The sequence below is a fragment of the Andrographis paniculata genome, unplaced genomic scaffold (genome assembly GCF_009805555.1).
Source record: "Andrographis paniculata isolate CXL003 unplaced genomic scaffold, ASM980555v1 Contig51END, whole genome shotgun sequence".
NCBI classification, from domain to species: Eukaryota; Viridiplantae; Streptophyta; class Magnoliopsida; order Lamiales; family Acanthaceae; genus Andrographis; species Andrographis paniculata.
Genome location: NW_026137586.1, coordinates 3,532,915 through 3,557,532, shown reverse-complemented (window position 1 = coordinate 3,557,532; position 24,618 = coordinate 3,532,915). Strand labels below are relative to the sequence as shown.

At 39.9% G+C, this 24,618-nt stretch overlaps 1 protein-coding gene across 3 annotated transcripts; it reads right to left on the bottom strand.

Annotated features, from left to right (window-relative positions):
• Positions 1–217: 217 nt before the first annotated feature.
• LOC127253650 (uncharacterized) lies at positions 218–24,111 on the bottom strand. 3 transcript variants are annotated; one of them, XM_051278330.1, is made up of 15 exons: positions 23,615–24,111; positions 22,753–22,793; positions 22,485–22,577; positions 21,675–21,749; positions 21,374–21,423; positions 16,654–16,743; positions 2,503–2,559; positions 2,131–2,200; positions 1,860–1,961; positions 1,731–1,783; positions 1,395–1,545; positions 1,225–1,309; positions 1,026–1,154; positions 737–871; positions 218–657 (listed from the first exon to the last, which is right to left on the bottom strand). In XM_051278330.1, exons 1-15 carry the CDS (start codon positions 23,964–23,966, stop codon positions 641–643), a joined length of 1,500 nt encoding a protein of 499 aa, XP_051134287.1. In that variant the 5' UTR covers positions 23,967–24,111; the 3' UTR covers positions 218–640. The 3 variants fall into 3 exon arrangements, with proteins under 3 accessions (XP_051134287.1, XP_051134286.1, XP_051134288.1); XM_051278329.1 differs by having other exon boundaries at positions 218–871; positions 23,615–24,109; XM_051278331.1 differs by lacking the exon at positions 22,485–22,577 and having other exon boundaries at positions 218–871.
• Positions 24,112–24,618: the final 507 nt, after the last annotated feature.

Here is a 24,618-nt window from a genome sequence, read left to right as displayed (position 1 = left end):
TAATTTGATATGTTATAGTAGTATTACAAATATTACCAAACTTCTACATTATTAATAATTATATATTATTTATTAATATTAAATTTTATTTTATAAAAATATAATAATTTAATTATAAATATATTATATTTATAAATGATGTGTTTGATATAAATTTCTATAATTAATATACATTTATAAAAAAATATATTTTACAATCCTACAAAATTGAATTCAATTAAATCAGTAAAAATCCTTCAAAATAATTACTAAAATCCACCAAATTTTGTAGAGTTTCTAAATTTACATAAATACTTAAACTTTATAAAATCCATTAAAATCTCAATTCAATAAACGTTATTGGTGTATATATAGAGGTATTATGATATATCAGGTATTGAAGACTGGCCCCAAGGCATGAATCCTGTTGACAGTGGAAGTGGAATCTCATCTCATATCTCTGCTACTGCTACTGCTACTACTACCGGGTAATCGGCAATTTACTCCTGCAAATCGCAGCCATTTGTTTACTTACCGCTACAACGCAATTCTACTCAATTTTGGATGCCATGGAGTCATGTCGCCTGTCATTTGGCATTTGCTGCTGTTTTGCCGTTGCCTTGCCTCGTCAAACAATAAGTTCTTAGGAGCATCGACGACATTAACGGTTTTGAATCTCTAAAAGTTTGAGATCGCAATAAGCTGTGGAGTCATGCATGTATGTAATTTTCAAGCAATTGGGTAAGAATGACTAGACCTGCGCCTCCCATTACAAGGGCGAGGGCGAATTTCCCTCCGGGCACTAGTGCGGGGATTTTCGGAGAATCAGATGATTCTGAGTACCGGTCCGACCATGCCATTGCACCCGGAACAACTCCAAACAGCACCAACACTACAAATCCACAAGAAAAGCAGAAAAATTGGTGAGTTGTAGGCAGAAATCACCGGATCTGGTATGAACAGATACAGTTGTACAATTAGTCAATATGTAAATGATCTTCAACATTCTTGACACATGATAACTTTGTACAGATTTATATTGCTACCTCCATAGGTCCCGGCGAAATCCAATGCTTTAAAGAAAATCTCAGGATCCAGTAAAGATAATATCAATGGTGGAAATAGAGTGAGCAAATACGGCAGAGGCCTGTTCTGCCCGGATGGAAGCTTGAAAACTGCAGATGATATTTTCAGGGAAACATCATGCGGCATGTCTTACACTGAGAAACAAATGTATAGACTTACAGTCAGCAAGGAAATCAGCGAGACCCAGAACAAATCCAATGTATGATGTGGCAATTGCAAGAACTGAGAAGACATCGACTATTGGCTGCAGAACAAGAGGTATAAAAGGTATATATTATACTCTTCGAATAATAACAGAAATCATTGCAAAGGTTGATCATCATGCTGACCCCAACAACTCCACTTGCTTCTCGCAATTGTTGCAGAGGATCCACAAATGGTCCTGAGCCCATGTCAGGAGTCGTAATGAAGCCAAGAATGACAGCGTTCCAGACAAGAAATAAGGCAAGTGGAATAGCTGTGCCGAGAACAATGGCAGTCCTGCAGATCAACGGAGTTAACAATAAAAGAAAACAGACAGCCTAGGGAAGTGTTCAGATCAATCAAAAGAAGGATCTGAGAGTTTCTGATGTCCAAAATATGCACCAGAAAGCCGACAAGCCTCTATCCGGATTTCAGCAATGAAAGTCTATCCATTGTGCAACATGATGACAAAGAACTATCACCTTACTTTCGACAAATCGCCTTCTAGATTTGTACAGAGCACCGGCACAACATTCTGCAGCAACAGAGTGTAATAAGAACACAGGTACATAATATAGAGTATTCATAAATTGGTGTAATAGTTTTGCCACCTGATAGACAAAGGAAAGGGCTATGATAGGTATACTGTGGGGTGCAGCTGCTAAGTTAGCTTTTAGAAGAGCATCCAAGTGTATGTCACCACTAGCGACCAACTAAGAATGTATGCATCAAATGTTAATTCGAAATACAAATCCAAAAGTTAATAAAATTGCATTATATTTCCATCCAATGGACAGTTTCTTTTCGGAAATGGATATCTTATCATAATGGAAAACAAAGTGAAAAATTTAATTCATCTTGGTCTAAAAGATGGGGAATTACCACAAGAGCTGCAAAAGATGTTATGATGCCAAATACTAGGACGCCGTTTACTGCTCCAATAACACGTTGACTGCGAAGAAATAGAACCCCTCAATGCTGCATAAAATGTCTAGAGAAGAAGAGAAATAATTGACAAAAAAGAAAGGTCAATTTAACAGTAAAACTCCAAAGTACAATGTTTGTTTATGGCGGTTCTATCATTGTTTACAGCCTACGATTTAATCAACATATATCTCATGATTATAAGATCAAACTAAGTTATAGTACATATTACATGTTCTTGAGCTTGGGATTGAAGGCATACAATGTAGATATCATGTCAATGTAATGAAAGTTCTGATTAAAAGAAAATGCGGAGGAAGATATAGTTACCTTCCAAAGTAACAAAGACCTCCAAAGAGCAGTGAAAACAGAGTACCAGTTTCCCATCTGCAATCATAATGGTCCCCATCAACACCTACATGAACTTACGCTTGATGTCGTCCATGTGTAGAGAAATAAATGGACAAAAGGCGAAAAAGATTGCTTTAACTAGTCTAGCTTGAAAATATATCTATTTAGTCACTCTAGGCTGATATGATACACAAACTGTGAGAAGTATGATATATTAATAGAAATGATGAAACTTGGCTATTGATTGTGTTAGATATTAAATAAGTGTTGTCGATGTTGTAGTCTGCTTATAAAGATCAAATAATAGATATTAAATAAGCACGAGGTGTTGTTAGGCATGATGTGTTCCTAAGCACAAGGTGGCCTTAAGTACGACGTGTCTCTTCTTTGTGAAGAAACCTTTAAGCAGGATGTGTTTTAAGCATGAGGTGGCGCAATTCTAGAAAGACATATCAAATACAATGTGACATGTGGAACAAGTGTCACATTGTGAACATGACACATCAAGCATGACGTGTCAAATCACATGCAAGCCAAGTGTTGTGCTATGAGCAATACACATCAGCGACGATGTGTCGCGATGCATGGAAATGACTTCACAATGAAGTATGCTTAGGTTTAAAGTATCTTGTACCAATAAATAGGAACAAATCCCACTTCATGCAATATGATTCTACCTATAAAAAACAAGAGCGAATGATAGCGAGCAGGATGAGGGGGACCAGCCCGTGGTCGAGGCTGCTACTGAGCCACGACCCCTGTTGATCTGTCGTCGGCAAAGTCGGGCTTGAGTCCACTTTCGTGGGCCGGTTGATTTAATTGTTATGTTTAATTAAGTGGACTATAGTGTTTTGTTAATTTCTATTTTTGGTAGTTAGTCTAGCATTTATATTGTTAAGATTAGGGTTATTGTTTATCATCACATCATTAAGTAAATTAGGAGCCCGGTGGCTTAGCATACGTCTGCTGCGTTTGATTGTTGTTGTTCATTATAATTGTTTCTAACAATTGGTCCGACCTGCCGGATTCCGACCCGTCGTAATCTCGACTACTCGTTCCGCCGCTGAGAGATTGGAGAAACTGGAATCTGATCAGGCTAATATGCTTCGCAGGATCATTGAAAATAACGAACAGATGTCGGAATTTACATCGGGGTTGGTGGAGAATACCACCCAATTGCAGGAGATGTCGACCACCCTGGCCGCGCTGTCCCGCGCGATTTTGGGCCCTGGTGGTGCGCCGGATCAGGCCGCTGACTCGCAGGAGGGGTCCGCATCACAACCCGCCCTGCCCTCAGCTTTTCCTGTGCCGCCGGCTGCCCGGGCAGAACCTGCCCTACCCGCTGTTGTGGTGTTGGACGTTCCCCCTGCACCGGTACAGTTACCCACGTTCGACGGCGTGGACCCGATCGCCTGGTTGGCCCGCGCCAATCAGCAGTTTGAGTAGCATGGGACGTTTGAGGAGTCTAAGATCTCGGCCGCTGTGGTGGCTATGGATGGTGCTGCGCTGCATTGGGTCACCTGGCTGCGCGCCCGGAAGCCCAACGTGACTTGGAACAAATTCTCGCAAGCCTTAATAGCGAGGTTTGACTCCCAATTCAAGGGAAGCTCGTTCGAAAGGTTAGCGAGAGTTCGTCAGACAGGGACAGTTGAGGATTATGTGAATGTGTTCATACAGCTCGCCGGACAGGTTCCGGGGCTGTCAGATGCCCATTATCTCGCTATTTTATGTCCGGATTGAAAACTGCTATCAGCAACTTTCTACGTCTGCTCCGACCAGCAGACTTGGAGACCGTGATGGAATTTCACGAGATATTGAGGAAAATCTGAATTGACCAGGAGGTGATAGGCAGTTCAGAGGTTTGAATAATTCCGGGCAACGGCCCTTTAATTTACTCGAGTCCGCTTAGCGCCGGAAAAACCAGCACAGTACCTGGACCATTTGGGGGTAATTCTGCTAGTCATCTGTCTCGACCGTCGGAAAAATCGGCAACAGCCACCCCGGCAGCCTCTGAACGATCGACTGCGCGTTCACGATTTACCCGCGTAACATCGAACGAGATGGCAGACTTAAGAGCAAAGGGTTTGTGTTTCAAGTGCCGCAAGACGTACACGTCGGGTCATGCAAGAGTTTGTCCACTTAGGGAGTTGCGGGTTTTATTTGTGGAGCCGGATGACAAAGTGGATTTGCAGAATCATGAATATTACGAACCTATCGGGTAAGAGGAGCTCGCGGAGGAGATAGGGTGCCTTACCTGTCTTTTCCATGGCTGAATTTTCGAATCCAGGCACTATGCGCATGCACGGGATAGTCCACGGATGTGTGGTAACCGTGTTAATTGATAGTGGTGCTAGTCATAATTTCATATCTTCATCGTTGGTTCCATTATTGCAGCTTAAGCCGGATGAATCAGTTAAATTTGGGGTGCAGTTGGGTGACGGACACCGGCAAAAGTCGGCGGATTTATGTCGTGGGGTGTCGATGACTTTGGCGGGGTGCGAGCTAACTGCAGATTACTTTGTGTTCACATTGGGTGGTGTCGATGTTATACTGGGAGTGGCGTGGTTGGTGACTCTTGGAGATGTAAGTGTTAATTGGGAACGAATGTCTATGTCGTTCCTCCAAGGGGATCAACGAGTCGTTTTACGGGGTGACCCCACCCTTAGTCGTAGTTCCGTTGAGCTGCGCACTTTGGTTCGCACCAGCAATGTGAAGCTTTGGGCAGTAGTAGTTGATGTCGATGTGGTGTGGTTTTCGGAGACGGAGCAGGAGCGAGTGAAAGTGATGTTAGAAGAGTATTCCGAGGTTTTTGTGGAACCGTCCGGTTTACCGCCACAGCGCTCCACTGACCACAGAATTGAGCTTATCCCAGGCTCACATCCGGTATTTGTACCGTACCGTTACGGCCATCTCTAGAAAGATGAAACAGAGAAACTGGTTAACGATATGCTTACAGCTGGGGTCATTCGACCGAGTTCCAATCCCTTCTCTAGCCCGGTACATGGTATGTAAGCTAAAAAGGTTAATCTTAACATTAGTTGCAAGCCTTAATTTGGATTTACATCAAATGGATGTAAACACAACTTTTCTCAATTGTGAGATAAGTGAATAAATCTATATGGCTCAACCTGAGGGTTTTGTCGAAAAAAGAAAAGAACACATGGTATATAAGCTAAAAAGGTCCATTTATGGGCTAAAGAAAGCTTCAAGGCAATGGTACTGAAGTTTCATCGTACAATTGTAAGGTGAGGCTTCCAAATGATGCATGAAGAACACTATGTTTATATCCTTAAAGAAGAAAAAGGTTTTGTACTTATGTCATTACATGTTGATGATATATTGCTTGCTAGTGATAACATGAGTTGTTTGACAACCATTAATGAATGTTTGTCCTCAACTTCGAAATGAAGGATTTGGGATAAGCTACTTATAACCTTGGGATTAAGATCCGGAGAGATAGAAAAAAGAAGGTTCTATGTTTAAACCAAGAACCATATATCGATAAGGTACTTGAAAGGTTCAACATGAACTCCAAACCCATGAATACCCCTTTAGCACACAATTGCAAATTGAGTTCATCAATGTCTCCAAAAAGTCCTCAAGAGAAGGAAGGAATGGAAAAGACTCCATACTTGAGTGTTATTGGTAGCCTAATGTACGCCATGTTATGCACAAGGCCAAAAATAAGCTATGCCGTTGGACTATTGGCAAGATCTTCATCAAACCCTGGAATTGAACATTGAAAGTGTGTCAAAAGAGTCTTATGATAACTTCGAGGTACAAAAGACTAGTGGCTATGTTACGAAGGTAACAACATTCAGCCCCTTGGATACACTGATGATGCTGATTGGGGTGGTGGTAAAAAAGATCACAAGTCCACATCAGGATATTTGTTACTACTGATGAATAATGGAGCAATCACCTGATGAAGTAAGAAGCAAACTTGCATAGCACTATTGACTATGGAGGCAGAATTTGTGGCCGGGTCTACAGCTATTCAAGAAGCTCTGTGGCTTAGAAATTTTCTTGAACACCTTGGGTTGCTCGAAAGAAACGTGAAACCCATAACTATTCTTAGTGATAGTATGGCTTCATTGGCTTACACAAAAGATCCCAAATATCATGGAAAGACCAAACATGTTGGGATCAAATACGGATTGTGAGATGCAATAGAGATGGTGATATCAAGTTAGATTATGTATCTACAAAAACCATGGTTGCTAACCCTCTTACAAAACCCATTTATCGGTATTTCTCAATCTACACTAGGCTCATGGGTACTAGATTCCGGTGCAACCGATCATATTTTTGGTAATCCGTATTTGTTTTCTACTTTTCATCAGTCAAATTCTCTAACACATGTCACTCTGGCTAATGGTGATAAAGCATATCCTGAAGCTATTGGTAGGGTTTGTCGGTCACTAATTTATCTCTTGAGTCTGTCCTTTATATACCACAGAGTCCATTTAACCTCATATATGTTAGTCGACTTACTAAAGATTTAGATTGTTCTATTTTATTGACCGGTAGTTCCTTTGTTATTCAAGATCGTAGCACAGGACGGACGATTGGTACCGGACATGAGTCTCATGGGCTATATTACCTAAATAAGTCTTCTTGGCTATCTTCTACTTTCGCAACTGCCTCTGTTTAGTCTCCTGAATTGTTCCATCAATAATTAGATTATCCCAATTTATCAAAATTAAAACGTATTCTTCCTAATTTTACATCACTGTCTACGTTACCATGTGAATCATGCAAGTTTGGAAAACAGTCTCGTACTACTTCTCCAAAGCGCGTCAATAATAGAACATCTGAATCTTTTGCATTAGTTGACTTAGATATTTTGGGTCCTTGTTGTTTTAAGTCAAGTCTAGGTTTTCAATATTTTGTTACTTTTATTGATGATTTCAGTCGGTGTACTAGGGTTTACCTATTGAAAAATAGGTCTGACTTACTTACTATATTCAAAAACTTTTGTGCTGAAATTCGTACACAATACCACACATCTATTAAGGTCTTAAGAAGTTATGGTAGAGAATATCTTTCACTTCTCAGGGGATTATTCATCAGTCGTCTTGCCTTTCCACCCCACAACAAAATAGGGTGGCTGAGCGCAAGAATCGTCATTTAGTAGAAATAGCTCGTACCCTTCTTTTACATTATAATGTCCCGTTTGAGTTTTGGGTTGATGTTATCCTTATGGCATGCTTTTGTATTAATCGTCTTCCATCTACTGCACTAGATCATAAGATTCCCATCATATGTGTTCAGCCTAATGTGTCAGCATACCCTTTACCTCTCTGTGTATTTGGTTGTACGTGCTTTGTTCATGGCCATTCTCCTAGTTTGGACAAAAGTACGTCCTCGATTCATCAAATGTGTTTTCCTTAGGTACTCTCGAGTTCAAAAAAGATACAAATGTTATTCTCTTCTCACTCGTCGATATTACCTTAGTGCAGATGTCACGTTCCTTAAGTCATCACCATACTTGACAGTAACATCATCTTCATCCTCAATACGTGTGACTCCTCTTCCTGTTGTCTCCATTACCAAGCCTCCACTTCAGGTCTATAGTCGTCATACATGGCAGCGTCAAAACATACCTACTTCACCATCACCTGCGCCTATTGATTACGGTTCCATCGTCTTTCCCGATTGCAACTCCTCAGTCACCTGTCGTCCTACGTCGCGGTACTCGGTCCACTCGTAATCCGAATCCTATTTATAATTTTCTTAGTTAATCACCGCTTATCTCCTTCTATGTGCAGTGTTGTGACTGGATCATTGTTCCTCGCTCTTGGCTTGAGGCTTGGATCATTCAGGGTGGTGTCAGGCTATGATGCAGGAAATGTCTGCTTTGCATGCTAACAATACTTAGTGTTGGTTCCGTTACGGCCAAGAAGAACACTTGTAGCTTGCTAATGGGTTTATGTAGTCAAAGTTGGACCTGATGGTCGCATTGATTGACTTGAAGCTCGACTTGTTGCAAAGGGCTTTACTTAAGTGTACGAAGGGGGCTATACAAATACCTTCTCTCCCGTTGCCAAAATGTCTTCTATTCGTCTTTTTCTTTCGATGGGAGCAGTGCGTAGTTGACTTATTCATCAGCTTGACATTAAAAATGTCTTTTTGCATAGTGAGCTTCAAGAAAAAATATATATGAAGCAACCTCCTAGTTTTGTTGCTCAGAGGGAGTCTGGTCTTGTATGTCGCTTTCGTCATTCACTCTACGGACGTGGTTTGGACGTTTTAGGCTTGCTATTAAAGAATTTGGTATGACATAATATTTTTCGAATCATACCGTATTTTTCAAGCATGATTTAGAAGGGCGATGGATGCATTTACTTAATTGTCTATGCTGATGATATTGTCATCACTGGAAGTGATATGGATGGTATTACAAATACCATTTCCATACCAAACACTTAGGACCACTACAGTAATTCTTAGGAATTGAGATTGCCCAATCAAAAAATGGTGTTATCTTTATCTCAGAGAAAGTATGTTCTTGATATGTTGGAAGAAACAGGTATGAATGAATTGAATGTAAGGTTGTGGATTCTCCCATCGATCCAAATACAAAATTGCTTCCAGGACATGGGTAGCCATTGATTGATATTGATGTTGGACGACATAAAAGGCTCGTTGGAAAGCTTAATTATCTCACTATCACCCGACCAGATATATCATTTGCAATAAATGTAGTGAGCCAATTCATGCAATCTCCATGTGACTCTCATTGGAAGACATTTATGCGTATTTTGTGGTATATTAGGTCTCCCGGAAAAGGATTACTTTATATAAATCATGGCCATTCTGAAATCGTTGGATATTCATATGCTAATTGGGCGGGGTCTCAAATCGATAGGCGTTCTACCTCTGGTTATTGCGTGTTTATTGGAGAAAATTTGATATCTTGAAGAAGTAAGAAATAAGATGTGGTTGCGCGCTCTAGTGCTGAGGCTAAATATCGTGCTATGGCTTTAGCTACATGTGAGCTTCTCTGTATTTAACAATTACTTTGTGAACTAAGTTATGTGATGTGACGAAGATGATGTTATGTTGTGATAACCAAGTAGCACATTGCATCAAATCCAGTATTTCATAAACGAACAAAACATATCGAAATAGATTGTCACTTTATCAGAGAGAGTGTTATCTGGATCTATAAATACGAAATGTGTCCTCAAATGATCAACTTGCAACGACATATTTACAAAAGCTCTTAGAGGTTCTAGACCCGAGTCCATCTGCAACAAGCTTGGATCGTTCGACTTGTACGCTCCAGCTTAAGGGGAGTGTTAGATTTGATAGATTCATATCTATATCGATATCCATATCCATCATATCATATCATATCTATGATTTAGTTTGTTAGCATAGATTTCTAAATACCTCCGTATATATGTTCTTCCCTTCTCTTTTATAATGGAATGAAATAATGTTTTCCTCTACTTCTCTACTCTATTTTCCCACAGGTCCGATATATTATTTCATTTGATAGTCAAATGCCAATTCAAATAGGGTAAGTATATAAAAGTATATCGTCAAAGAAAACCAAGACAAACTTCCATAAGAGTGGCCGAAATAGATTATTCATGGTAGCCTGAAATGTCACAAGAGCATAATGAGGCTAAATTGCATGACTAGAAATTCGTAATAGCTTTTGTGCGTCTGAAATGTTGTCTTTAGTATATTGGATAGTGCAACTCGAATTTGGTAATAGCCAGAACGTAGATCAATCTTTGAAAAAATCACTGCACCCGCAAGCTCATCTAACATCTCTTGAATGACATGGATCGGACAGGATCGGTCTATGCACAACATATCTTTCATTATTCTTTCGATTTGGTCTTCTGCACATGCCTGTAACCGTAGGGACGAACAAAAACCTGCTTTGCTCCATCCTGTAGGATGATACGGTGGTCCACTGATCTAGTTGGAGGGAGTTAACTGGGCTCACCGAACACTTTTGTGTATGTCTTTAGCAAGGTTTTGAGGCTACATCAATCTAAAAGGTTGTTGCACCCTCTTCGTAGCATCACACATTTCAAGTCCACTACAATGGCACACAATTCTGCCGGGGTAGTATGGAGCATGAATCAGATGGCTATCAGGGAAGGGTTAAGCATTGGGTCCCCTTTGTAAAGGGGTCGGCACCCCCATCTACTTTGAAAGATATTGACAACATATACCAATTTACCTGCACATTCCCTAATGTCTCCACCCATGAAACTCCCAAGATAACATCCACTCCCCCGAAGGGAAAAATGTAGCAATCAGCTTGGACCATGCATCCTTCCAAGGCAATCTGTAAGTTTAGACGTACTTCTCGGCATTCCAAATGTCACCCGTCCCCTCGTGTGACTTCAAACTTGCCTGTAGGCTCTGTCACTACTCACTAATCCATATTACGATAGAACGTGAGATGAAATTATGGCTTGCTCCGCTGTCGATCAACACAATCACACCTTTTACCGTGCAAAATTCCTATAATTCTTATAGTACGAGGTCTTGCAAAGCTTGTCATCGAGCATAAAGGTAAATCTCCCAAGTTTGATTCATCTTTAGCCGCAGCCCCTCCCCAGGATCCATGGCTACATCCTCCTTCATTTCCAGTAATTCTTTATCCCACGAATCTCCCTCTTCCATTAACAAAAACTTTCAAAGTGCTTCTGAGGACATTCATGTAAAGCAGGAAGATTACAACGGAAACAAAGACCCTTAGCTTATCGTTCATTATACTTCTGTTGTGATACGGAAATGTTTTTGTTATAAATTGCCCTATGCTTGCGGTTCGGTTCGATCCAACCTTTAAGACAATGGCTTCTCTTTTTCCTGGTAGCCTTTGGTTAGTGCCATTTGGTGGCTGGTCAACTCGAGATCCGGAGTAGGCTCTTTGCAATTCCTGCAAATCCAATTCCACACTTCGACTCACTCGAATGGTTGGTTCAAAGGCACGCAACTTATTACGAAGAGGGCGTTGGTTGCCGTTCAAGAAATAAATGATCATCGGCAAGTCCCGGCACCTGATTCACTAACTGTAAAAAGTTGCACGCATTGTAAACCCGCCACCCGATGTAAATTCAAATTGTTATTCTGCTCGTGCAATCCAACCAACGGGATCGGTGCCATCAAAACTCAATAAAGTGACATAAAAAAGGCGTACAAGTGCTTGATTATCTCTGACTTCCTCTTGTTGTGGGAGCGTATTCGCAGCCCTTCCAATTGATGCCGACAAAGATGGATCTAATGATAATGCCAAAGGATTTCCGCAGTATGCTTTTGCATCGCTTTTTGCTGTGTTGCAAAGGACACATTCAGCCTTCCAATTTCTTCCGAATGTCCAGCTGCTCCTCAAAGACCACACACAAAGTATTCTCTATTTCCACAATTTTTTAATCCCTTATAATCAACATCTTAGACTGATCCAGCAGGTTGGATCAATTTGGTAGTAACAAGAACACAATTTAATAGAAATAAGAACCAATTTATTACTCAGAATAAAAACTAATCTTCTTTGCCCATTGTTACGAAAATTTTCAGGAAATCAAGATGAGATAATAAAGACAAAAGAACACAAGAATTTGGTAACCCAGTTCGATCACAAAGAACTACGTCTGGGGGCGCTGCCAAACCAGGAATTTTACTATAAAGTACGCAGGCACATGTTAAAGTGAGAATACATTGATATTTATAGCCTAAGTTTTTTATAATAATATCCAAATCATATCTCTAAAATCTAAAATATAATATCCGAATCATATCCCTAGATTTTAGGATATAATCAGGCTTCATATCCCAACAATCTCCCACTTGAAGACTGATTTCATCTTCCACTTCAACATACCTCATCCAATCTCCACTCCCCACCATTCGGTGTTCTGATTCGAATTATTCCTTTACCTACAATTTTCAGTGTCTCATCATCTGCAAGATAGACAACAGCAAAATTACCTATGGTATAGGATTCCATGATTCCTGAATCACTGCATTAGTGGAATGACGCTCCTGAAACCAAAATCCATGACTTCATTGGACTGCTGACGCTCAAAATCAGCGCATCGGATATCTCCTCCGTTGCGTTTGCTGAACCCTGATCCTTCTCCGGCGCCCTGCACTGTTGTTTTAAGTGCTCCTTGCAGTCCCAACGTACCACCTGACTTGCATCTTCTTTGTCTTTATTTTTCGCCTTCAACTTTGACTTGATCTTCACCCTTTCCTTTTGCCTCAAATCTAAATTCAGTCGAGACATTCTCCAAAAAGGTTAGTCGAACCGCACTCATCGTCTTTCTGTCGATCTTCTTGTATTCGGCTTCATCCATGTCTTCGGATTTCTCCTTCAATACCGCATCTAGATCTTTACCATTCATGTAATCTTCTATCTGCATATTTCAGAAACCGAAGTTCATACCATCGAATACCTTGACAACATGACGATCACCCATCTTGACTCCCACAAACAAACATAAGGCTCACTTGATATGAGAGCACATCGGATATTCCGCTGCGTTTGCCGAAACCCTTATCCTTCCCTACCAACCTTGCACCGCCTATCACAAAGGGACTCGCTGCCTGACCTACCAGTCGGGACCGACCCAACACCGCCAGGAGACTTTCGACACAAGACACCTCCGCAGGTCACAAGGGATTCCCACAACGATTCACAAGGGATTCCCACAACGATCCAACGCCCGATTCCTCTCAATCCACCCTATCAACGAACTAGGCTCTGACACCACTTGTTACGAAAATTTTCAGGAAATCAAGATGAGATAATAAAGACAAAAGAACACAAGAATTTGGTAACCCAGTTCGATCACAAAGATCCACGTCTGGGGGCGCTGCCAAACCAGGAATTTTACTATAAAGTACGCAGGCACATGATAAAGTGAGAATACATTGATATTTATAGCCTAAGTTTTTGATAATAATATCCAAATCATATCTCTAAAATCTAAAATATAATATCCGAATCATATCCCTAGATTTTAGGATATAATCAGGCTTCATATCCCAACACCCAGCTATCTAATTATTTGGATAATACCCCCTAACCCTAATTACTATTTATTTATATCAACTCATAAATCTAATTATAGATAGGATTAAGGACTAATTTTCAAGCACAACAAATACTGAAAACACCAAATAATTGCCCATTTTACTAACAAATAACTAACACTACGGTAATACAACGAATAGAGAAAAGTGCCATTTTCCGCCCCGTGTATAGACACACAGCGCTATGGGGGCCATTGTTGCCGGTGCTTGCACTTGCACTTGTTCCATATCATCAACATCCTTGCATAGTTCCATGGTGGGGGCATTTTGGAAGTTTTCAATCATAGACCTAATATCAAGCAAAATTTGCTCACCCCAACGTTAACATCCTTCTGGTTGCGAAGGAATTTGGGCAAACAGAATAAGTAGACAACCTTGATCTTTGCTAGATGGGAGGTACGCATAATCCTCGAGAATGACCATTTCATCAGACTCCTGACTTCAACATTAATCGATTTCCATAGCAACTTCATTTGGTCGCTTTGCAAGGTTTTAACGAACACCAAGAATAGATTGCGCAGCTGCATTGGCTCATAGTTCTCAATTCTTTTGAGCTTTTTCTTCGTCTCTCTTGCATCAACCATTTGGTTCCCATGGCCTTATTTATATTATCCTCAAATGCATCCACGTACTTTCCTCAGAGAAAAATATCGATTGGATATATGGTAGTTGACGTAGAATTCCCTAACTAATTGAGTGTTTATGTCGTAAGTGGGGTTCAATATCAGCTTCTCTAATCCATTTCCTTTAGGCCATTTTCTAACTCTAAATCACTGCGAAGTCCCTGGATATCAGAATCCAAGTACAGCATTTCGAAATCCTAAGCTCTATGCTTTATGAGTCTTGGGGACTCAACCTCCTAGTTGGCAGTTGGATACCTTTGGTCTCTCTTTGTATTCGAAGCGAAGGTAATCCTAAGGAAACATGGGTTGGTCACTTATGTAATCAAATGTGTTCAACTTCCTTAGTTTTACCCAGTTGCCTATTCCCTTCAAAATGTTTCTTATAATGAAATACCCCTTAGGTGGTGCTGGCAAATCATCTTATGTCTTATCATCTTGTCATGTTAATATCTTGTTATGTTGCATTCTCATAAGCAATGTAGCGGAACTCAGTTAAATCTAATAAACTAACAATTTGCTTAAATTGGGTAGGTGGAATATCAAAATTGGCAAACTTCATACTAAGTGAGAACAACCTAAGGGGCATGTTCTTGAAGTGGGCGCCTTGCTCGCTAATTTGAGTGCAGAGGACTCGGAACCTTGGAAATATGATGTACTTGAGATACTTAATCATATATTTGGATCATTCGTAGGCAAAGCATTGGCTTCGACCTACTTGCTCATGTAATCCACATCAACTAAAATGTAGATTTTACTAAAAAGGTTCAAAAGGAGTCCCATAAAGTCTATTCTCCATACACAAGAAATGTCAATTATCAGAATTCCACTATGGGCCATCACATCTCTCTTTGAGATAGTTTTTAATCTTTGATATAGGTCGAATGATTTGGCAAAGGATTCAGAATCTTTGTGTAGGTCGTAGGGTAGGCCAATAAAAACTAGCAAATGGCCCCCTGCATGGGAACCATGGCATTCTTCTAGAATCTATAGGATTTCTGACTTTGTAACATATCGTCAAATAATCCAATCTAAACCATTGAATAGGAAAGGTTCTTCCCAATATAATCCTTCGCAAGGCTTGTTAGACGCTTTCACTCTTTAAAACTTGCTTCTGATGGAAACTTTCCCGTAGCTAGGTAGTTCTTTAAGTCAGCGAACCATGGGTACTTTGTTTGCATCATGAGAAAATTTTCATGACAAAATAATTTATATATACCTATTGTGGATGGCATGGGTCTATTAGCTTCTAGCCAGTTGCTACGACTTGCTACTATCGTTTCTATGATCTCCCTAGCTTTTGGCTACCCTGCTCATGATAGAGCTTTCATTTGTAGCATCAAGTGAAGCTCATAGTTGTTTGCTTATTCTCGTATAAGAAAATGTAAATTTCAAGATAATCTGGGATTTCTATGGGCAGTTCCTCAATAATTGCTTACATCTAAGCCACATGATCTCCATTCTTTGTTGGACTGTCTTAATTGTAGCATGAAATTTTGCAAGAAACTGTTGAACTACTTCTTGAAAGGTAGTTGAGCGAGTGATAAAGTTCATCCATTTTACAGCTTCCCTATACAGAGAAATCATCACAGCAGTATCTGAAGATTTGCTATAAAGGTGGAGCAGATTTGGAGATGTTTATGAGATTATCATGTGGGCTTTCTCACTTAAGTTCGCTATAAATGTTCTTCCCGATTAGCGAAACCAATGCGGGCTTCAATTCATAGTATCGATCTACATTTGAAGCGGCGTTAATAATGAGGGTACTATCAAGGCTTTGTAATGACCATCTATAGGGATCTCAACAGGTGAAGGTTTCCTCCTTTGCCCATTTAGATTCAAATTATGCCAGCTTGAGGGTTAGCAATAGGTTAAGGTGGAATGTTGTTGGGGAGTAGTTTGGGCGAGAATTACAGTTTGCTCCTAAATCAGTTGAGCTTGCAGGTTCTATCTTTGCTCTACCAGATGGATGTGCTCAAAGAAATAGTCACACATGGGTTCCTAATTGATCTATTTGACATGGATGCAGTGTTAACTTGAGCAGACTCTCTTTGAGCGACCATGATCCTTTTTTTTAAGTAGATTCTCTAAACACAGAAAATTTTGGTTCTCTCTAAATGGCTCGTTTCGCAAGTCCTTTACGCATAATAATCCACATTCATCAGAAAAGTTAGTAGACAGAATAGGAATCAAGAAATAAAGCGAAGAGAATAAGATTAAGGTCGCAAAGCTCAAACTAATTCGAGACAAGAAGTCTCAAAGTTAAAATCTCCAGTAGCACCACCAAATTATTATATAGTTTAGTGCAAGACACTAAAATTACTCTATAGACTGACTGTTAAAAGATAAAACTCAAATAGGACCAATTATTGACAGTATGAAGTCCTACTAGTAAATGAATCTGATAAAACACTAGGAAAGCAATATAAAGTTGGGTTCATACGATGGAATGCTGAAGAAGCTTGTTAAAATTTCTGAAGAACGAGCCACATAAGCAACTAGGAGTGCATAGTGTATGAAAATGTAACACCAACTGCAACAAAGAATATCATCGTTAGATGCATATAAACGATGAAATGTAGAATCCAGTTGAGCGAATCCTTACAGAAAGTAATAACACCAACAGATTGCATAACTCAAACTATTTGAGGGATGGAATACTCATTAGCAAGTTTCAATATGGTGTTATGGGAATGTTATACTAAAAACTAATAAAAACAAAAGTTCTACGTGCATCAGTTATTTAGTAAGTCATTTGGAGCACGTGTAGTGACCTTTTTGGCAATAATGGAAGAGGTTTGAATTTAGAGTAAATTATATAATACTCTCTTATATTTTAGGAAAAATGCACAAAACATCCCATATTTTATTTATTGCGTGAAACCCCCTTGTGTTAAATTAAAGTCACAGAACACCCTTTTTGTCCAAAGTTGATATTTGAGTGTAAATATAATGTCTTAAAAAAATATAAAATGAATAATTAATGAATTATTTATTATTTTTATTTTATTCAAAAAAAGACTATTTAATATATTCACCTCTTTTATTGGTATAAAACTTACATAATTAGATTCGTATTTACACTCAAATATCAGTTTTGGACGAAGACGGTACAAACTTTAATTCAACACAAGGGAGTTTGATAGAGAGCCAGAGCAAACACCCGAGAATGAAAAAAGACCAAGGCCCTTACTCATCTACAGAAGGCGGGGACGGGATTAAGCTTGCCTTTGCAAGCTTAGGATTTTAGTATTTTATTAATTATTAATAGTTGGACTTTTTTTATATTTGGGTTTTTTCATTTTATTGGGTCTGTTCTACCTACGGTATAAATAAGGTTAGGGTTGTTTTTTTTACATTTATTACGATTTCAATCAAGTTTTGTGATTTTAAGCCGTCGGCTATTTTGGACAAACGAGGTTTTTTCGTTTGATTATTCTTGGTTCTATCAATTGGTCCAACCTGCCGGATCCCGTTTCCGCAAGAATGACGAGATCGCAGAGCGAACGACTTGATGGGATAGAAGCCGACCAAGAAAAGATAAGAGCTAAGTTGGATGAAACCAATGCGCGACTAGTGGAAAACAGTGTGCAGTTAACTGAGATTGCAGTTTCTCTGGCCGCGTTATCATCAACACTCCATAAGGTGATATAAGATAGTTCTGTATCCACCGAATCCAAGGGTGTTTGTAGGTAGCTCCCGATTCCGATAATCCAGGAGATATCAGGATGCCTACAAACATCCTCAGATTACCGGGAGTTCAATAGCCACGGTGCCGGACAAGTACCCAATTCTGATAATCCAGGAGTTGGCAAGAGCGGTCGTGTTCTCCAAGATTGACCTCCGCTCCGTCTACCACCAGATTCGGATGGCCGCTTCTGACATCCACAAAACGGCAGTTCAAACTCACAACGGACACTATGAGTTCCTCGTAATGCCTTTCGAGTTGAAGAATGCCCCGACAACCTTTTAGTCTGTCATGAATGATTTTTTTCGTCCCTATTTGCGCCGGTTTGTGCTGGTTTTTTCCGATGATATTTTGGTGTACAGCCGTTCTTGGAAAGACCATTGTGATCAACTTCGGTTGGTCTTGCGCATACTATCAGATAATCGGTTTCGCACTAACCGAAAAAAAATGCGTTTTTGGATGCCTTCAGGTCGAGTATTTAGGTCACATCATTTCGCAGGCTGGAGTGGCGATGGATCTTGCTAAGGTTAGCGCCGTACTTGATTGGCCGCACCCTCGCTCCGTCCGTGAGGTTCAAGGGTTCTTAAGTTTGACGGGCTACTACAAGCACTTTGTGAAGGAATACAGCCTGATCGACCACCCTTTCACATCGCTCTTAAAAAAAAGGCGAGTGGTCCGTTTAGGTGGGCCCCGATGGCCGAGGAGGCTTTCCAGCGCCTCAAGACAACGTTGACGGAGGCGCCGGTCCTTGCCATGCCTTAGTTTGATCAAGAGTTTGTGTTGAGTGCGACGCCTTCGGTATTGGATTTGGTTCCGTGCTTATGCAGGAGGGGCGCCCTATAGCATATTTCAGCAAGTCCCTATCTAACCGCACCCTTTCTCGATCAGCTTACGAGAAAGAGTTAATGGAGTTAGCCTTAGCGATACTGACGCCCCCACCTGGTAGGCCGTCGATTCATTGTGCGCACAGACCATCGCAACCAGAAATATTTGCTGACAAAGCGCATTGGCACTCCATCGCAACAAGTTTGGGTGGCAAAGTTGTTGGGGTATGATTTTATGATCGAATACAAGTCGGACAGCTCCAACGCCCTTTCACGGCACGACGGGGAGCCTTCTCTAGCAGCCCTTAGCATGTCTGAATGGATCGGGCTGCCCGAGTTAAGGGAATAGCAGCAACGTGATGAGTTCGTGTGCGCCATCGTGCAAGCCCTGAACAACGATCCTGCCAGTAAGCCAGGTTTCGAGTTGGTCGGGGGACGGTTATTCTTCAAAGGGCGCCTTGTGCTAGCCTCTGATTCGCACTGGATCTCCATTCTATTGGCCGAATTTCACAACACGCCTTCAGGAGGGCATGCGGGCGCCTATCGTACTTATAGGAGGTTAGCGTCGAATGTCTATTGGAAAGGAATATTCAGGAGGGTGCAAAATTATGTCGCCCAATGCCTCACTTGCCAAAAGGCCAAGTACGAGACATTATCCCCAATAGGACTTCGTCAACCGTTGCCTATTCCCGATTTAATTTAGGAGGACATATCAATGGACTTTATCACTTGCCTCCCTAAGTCCAAAGGGTACACTTCAATCCTCGCTGTGGTAGATTGCTTGTCCAAGTACGGTCACTTCATTGCACTTAAGTCCCTACTATGGCTCACGCTATGGCAAAGGTATTCACTAGGAACCACAACCCATTATTTGTCAGTGCATTCTGGAAGGAACTGTTCGCAGTGTCCGGGTCACATCTGAAATTTAGCTTTGCGTACCATCCCGAAACCAATGGCCAGACGGAAGTCCTAAACCGCATCTTGGAGACGTACTTACGTTGTTTCACTTGCGAGCAACCAAAGCAATGGTTACGGTGGCTCCTGTGGGCTGAATTTTGGTACAATACTGCATTCCAGACAATAGCCCGCCTTACTTCATTCGAGGTGGTGTACGGCCAACCCCCACCCTCCATCCGGAGGTTCCTTCCTGGGGAATGCCAGGTGGCGGCTGTAGCCGAGGTTCTCCAAAGCCGGGATGTTATGATGGCTCAGCTGAAAGGTAATTTAGAGAGAACTAAGCAGAATATAGGCTAACAAGTATCGTCGGGAGGTGGTGTTCCAGGTAGGCAACAAGGTATTCCTGAAGGTACCCCCCATCGTCAATCTACCGCATTTCGCAGTAAGTCCCATAAACTATTGCCCAAGTTTTACGAGCCCTTCCTAGTTGGAGCACAGGTTGGCCCTTCGGCCTATAGACTTGCCCTGCTAGCCAGTAGTCGCATCCACCCCGTATTTCAAGTGTCGCAGCTGTGTTGCGTGGTAGGAGACCATCCAGTTAAGGCTGAACTACCGGAGAGCCTCGAACTTCCTGTGGAACCAACACTCGAGCCTGAAGAGGTACTAGCCTGGCATTCAAGAGACATGGCCACTACGCACAATGACCAACTCTTGGTGAAATAGATAGAACATTCTGCCGACGATGCCGCGTGGATGGACAAGGCTGACTTTTAGAGTCAATTTATGGATTTCAACCTTGAGGACAAGGTTGTTCCGGAGGAGGATGGAATCGATAGAGAGTCAAAGCAAGTACCCGAGAATGTAAAAGGGCCAAGGCCCTTACTCATCTACAGAAGGCGGGGACGGGATTGAACTTGCCTTCGCAAGCTTAGTATTTTATTAATTATTAATAGTTGGATTTTTATTATATTTGGGTTTTCTTATTTTATTGGGCATGTGTTCTACCTAGGGTATAAATAAGGCTAGGGTTGTTTTTTGACATTCATTATGATTTCAATCAAGTTTTGGGATTTTAAGCCATCTGCTAGTTTGGGCAAACGTGGTTTTCTTATTTGATTATTCTTAGTTCTATCAGAGTTTCATGCAATAAATAAACACAAGGTATTTTATGTATTTTTTATTAAACACAAGGGGGTGCTATATAATTTACCTTTGAATTTAAGTTGAACAAAATTTAAATTTATCTTCAACAAACCAAACTTCCTCTAGCCTCCAAATCCTTCATACAATGATATTGTTTACCTGGCAGCAGCTATTTATGTAATGTGGCCAATTGCATATGAAGACAATCAAGAAAACAAAATTTTGGAAACGTAGAACAAGGGGGACAAATTGCATCTTGAAATTCAAAACAAGTGATACTCATGACAAATGATTTCAGATTGTTATGAAGTTGGGTAAAGTCAAGGTCCGTATTAGAAGAGGGAGAAGCACCGCAATCACTTAAGATAATTATTATTATATTCCTTATTATTTCTCTTATTATTTATTTACCGTTTAATTGTTGATTATGAGTCTTGGGCTTGGTCTATATGTCCGCCTATATATAGGGCACATCTAGGTCATGTTAGGGTAGGCAGTCATTATTTTAATTTTGGTTACAGAGCGAATTGGTTTTCCTCTGTGGTACTCTATTTTTTTTTATTCGAATAAATTCTGTCTTCGATAACCCTAAGTCATAACACAGATCCTACCAGGCAACCTGCACTCCAGCATTTCCAAGGGTTCTCTTTGCCATTGACACCTGAAATTTTAACAGATGTAGAATGGATTAATGGATATATTATAGACCTTTCAATTGTTAATTTGGCAAAAAGATATGCAAATTCCCAGTCAAGTCTCAAGGACTCTTCGAAATTAATGTTAACATTAAGCATGTTCCTGTGAATATGAAATACTTCTCAGACATGCTCATGCACAATCAATAATCCTCATGCAAATTCCGATAAATAAATAATAATAATAATCCTCATGCGAAAAGTCAATTTCAATTACCAATGAAACACCGCCAGAACCAAGCTCACACATTGTGTTTACATTTACTTCTGCAATTAGCAGTCCCGTGACAACCTGCATCATACAGAGCATAACATATCATAGTTCCATCATTACAAAACAAATTATAGAGGAAAAAGGTCTATCTGTGGAGAAAGGAAGCAGCAAAAAAATAAAAAATAATAATAATAACAAAGTAGCATCAAAACTCATTTTCACCACAACAGAGTTAAGTGACCCTCTTCAATCAAGTTGGGAAAATCTTGCTTTGGAAGCAAATGCGAAGTAAGGAAACAAGTGAGAAACTCTATTCGATTGATTTGCAGTGTTCAGGATCCATAAGAGGCTCGTGGGATTGACGTGAGGGGGCAGGGATGGCTATATTTCTGGGAGCGAACAATGGCTGTTGAAAAACTTTTTTATAATGCTCAACATAATTAATATGATAATTAATCTATCCTCTAGCAACTATCAAACAATAAGCCACTGAAATAATGCTATGTAGTTCAAGGGTATTTCCGTGTAGTTCAAATGTATCTAGAAAAATCTTTTGGTGGATATATCTGGATGTACCCTAATTCATGAGGAAGGATGAAAAAATCTGTTCAACAAAAAATTACACAGCAGCAGCACACCCATTTTTATTCTGTAATTCTTCTCTACCATGTTCCTTGCCCAACAATGGCAACACCAGTATCATTTAAATCAATAGTTTGGGTTCTACTGATTCCTTTTTCTTGCAAGTTTCTAGTTTCAATGAAGAATGGTATCCATAAAAATATTTGATTCATCATTAACTGTTACACTTACCATAAATATCCAACATAAGATACAGATTAAAGCTGATGCTATAAAACCAGATTCTTGTGTCACTGCAGGAATGGCAAGTATTCCTGCCCCAATCTGTTCAGAAACATAGCAGCACCGGAAAACAATTGAATATGTTTGCATACTACTGCATGAGGGGGAATTAAAGACTAGTACATTAAAATTTTATAATTTAATGTATTACATAACTACATTAAAATTTTATTGCTAGTAAACATAGCTTGCTTGTAGAAAGTTAAGACAAACATACTGTGGTACCAGCAACAAGGAAAATTGCACTGCTTAGGCTTCCTGATAAAAGGTACATTAAAGAAGACACTCATTAATACAACATACATTGTTTGGGTATAACAAATGAAGTACAAGCTTCTTATACACTCCCTCCATCTATCAAACTTATGCAGTTGTGCTTACTTTTCATTTAAGTCTGTCCACAAAACTTATGCATATATCATAAATAGAAACTTTTTCCATCCACTTAAATATTAGTCGTACTTTATCACATAATAATAAATTTGTCACTGTCATGACATCATACATGCTCTAACAGTTAAACTCATTTCTTAATGAATTTCTCAAAATACCCCTCGTAGTTATAATCTTACATTAAAATAATATTGTATTTTAGTCTCTGTGACCAACCATAGAAGCATAATTTTGAGGGATGGATGGAGTAATTCACATCCCATTGTAACTTATCAAGTTGAATCATATTAATATGTATACACCATTACCACAGGTCATTGCTTAGATCATTTTACTACCAGTGTTTTCAAATCCATTTTTGTATCGAGTCCTAAAAGGCATCACATTCAATGCAAAGTTTCTAATGAAAACATTGAATCCAAAAACCTATTCTCCAATCAGAACATTTATAAATTTCAAATAGGAAACACAACAAAGCACACATACAATGAACAAATATTTAACATGATAGTAATTTCTATTAGTGACTTGGGTAGTTAGGAAAATCCCTCATGCACATACATCAAATTGTACTCAATCCAAGTTCTAGTTTAGCAATGTTATACAAAGAAAATACATACGCATATATGTAGACATGTATACAGATATGTGTGTGTGTGTTGATTAGATACGTTATGAGTACATACCAGGCTCCCTCTTTAATGTAGCTTGGTTGAGATTCGAGAACAGTCTCTCAAACTCATACCGCTCGTCCTCTGCTTCCGTTGGTTGTACCTGCTGCTGTGCTTCTTGTTCTGTGGAGGACGGCTCACGGGAGAAGCATTTAAACGACACCTTCAAAGGATTGCCAACAAAACGGCGACTGAGCAAAAACTGAGCTCCCGAGGCATTGAAATTCAGAGAGCTAAGTACTGCCTTGGGGCTATGGATATAATTAGCGAACGGATTCGGGTTACGACGCAGTGAAAAAGAAGCGATGGGAGTGTGGAGTAAAAACGATGATGATGGCGACGCTGATAAAAAGGAACAAGGCATCATTGTATGGCTATTCTCATGAATTCATCGATGATTTGTTAGGGTTTATGCAGATTGCCGGTTCGGTGCTCTGGGCGGGGCGATGTGGCTATGCAGCAGCGTACAGACGTCCCCAAAATGTAGGGAATGTGAAGATCATGTGGGCCCTGGGACGGAGTTTTCTGGCGTCAAATCCTGTGTGTTCCAAATTTCCTCTATACTCCCTCTTCATCCAATAATATTATTACACGCTAATAATACAGAGGAAAAAGAAGAAATCTATTTAGGGTGTGTTTGTTTTGGCATTTTGGATTTTGAGGTGGGATTTGAATAGTAAAAATTTTAAATTTGAATAGTGGTATGATGTGATATAAATAGGTGTTGATGTGATGTTTTGAATATAAAATTGATTTTTAGTATAATATAAAAAATGAAAAATAGGTGTTTGATTTAATGTTTTTAGGGAAAAAAAATGTGATGAATAGATTGGGGAATTGGATTTTAAATCCACTATTCATACATTGCACATCATACGAGACTGATTCAAACATGTGCAATGTCATTCTATCAAGTCAAGAAACCACTAGTTTGAATCTATGATATTTCGACTGTGAATGCTCACGCCATATGACGAACCAAAAGTATCTCTTAAAGAATTATGTTGACATATGTGATA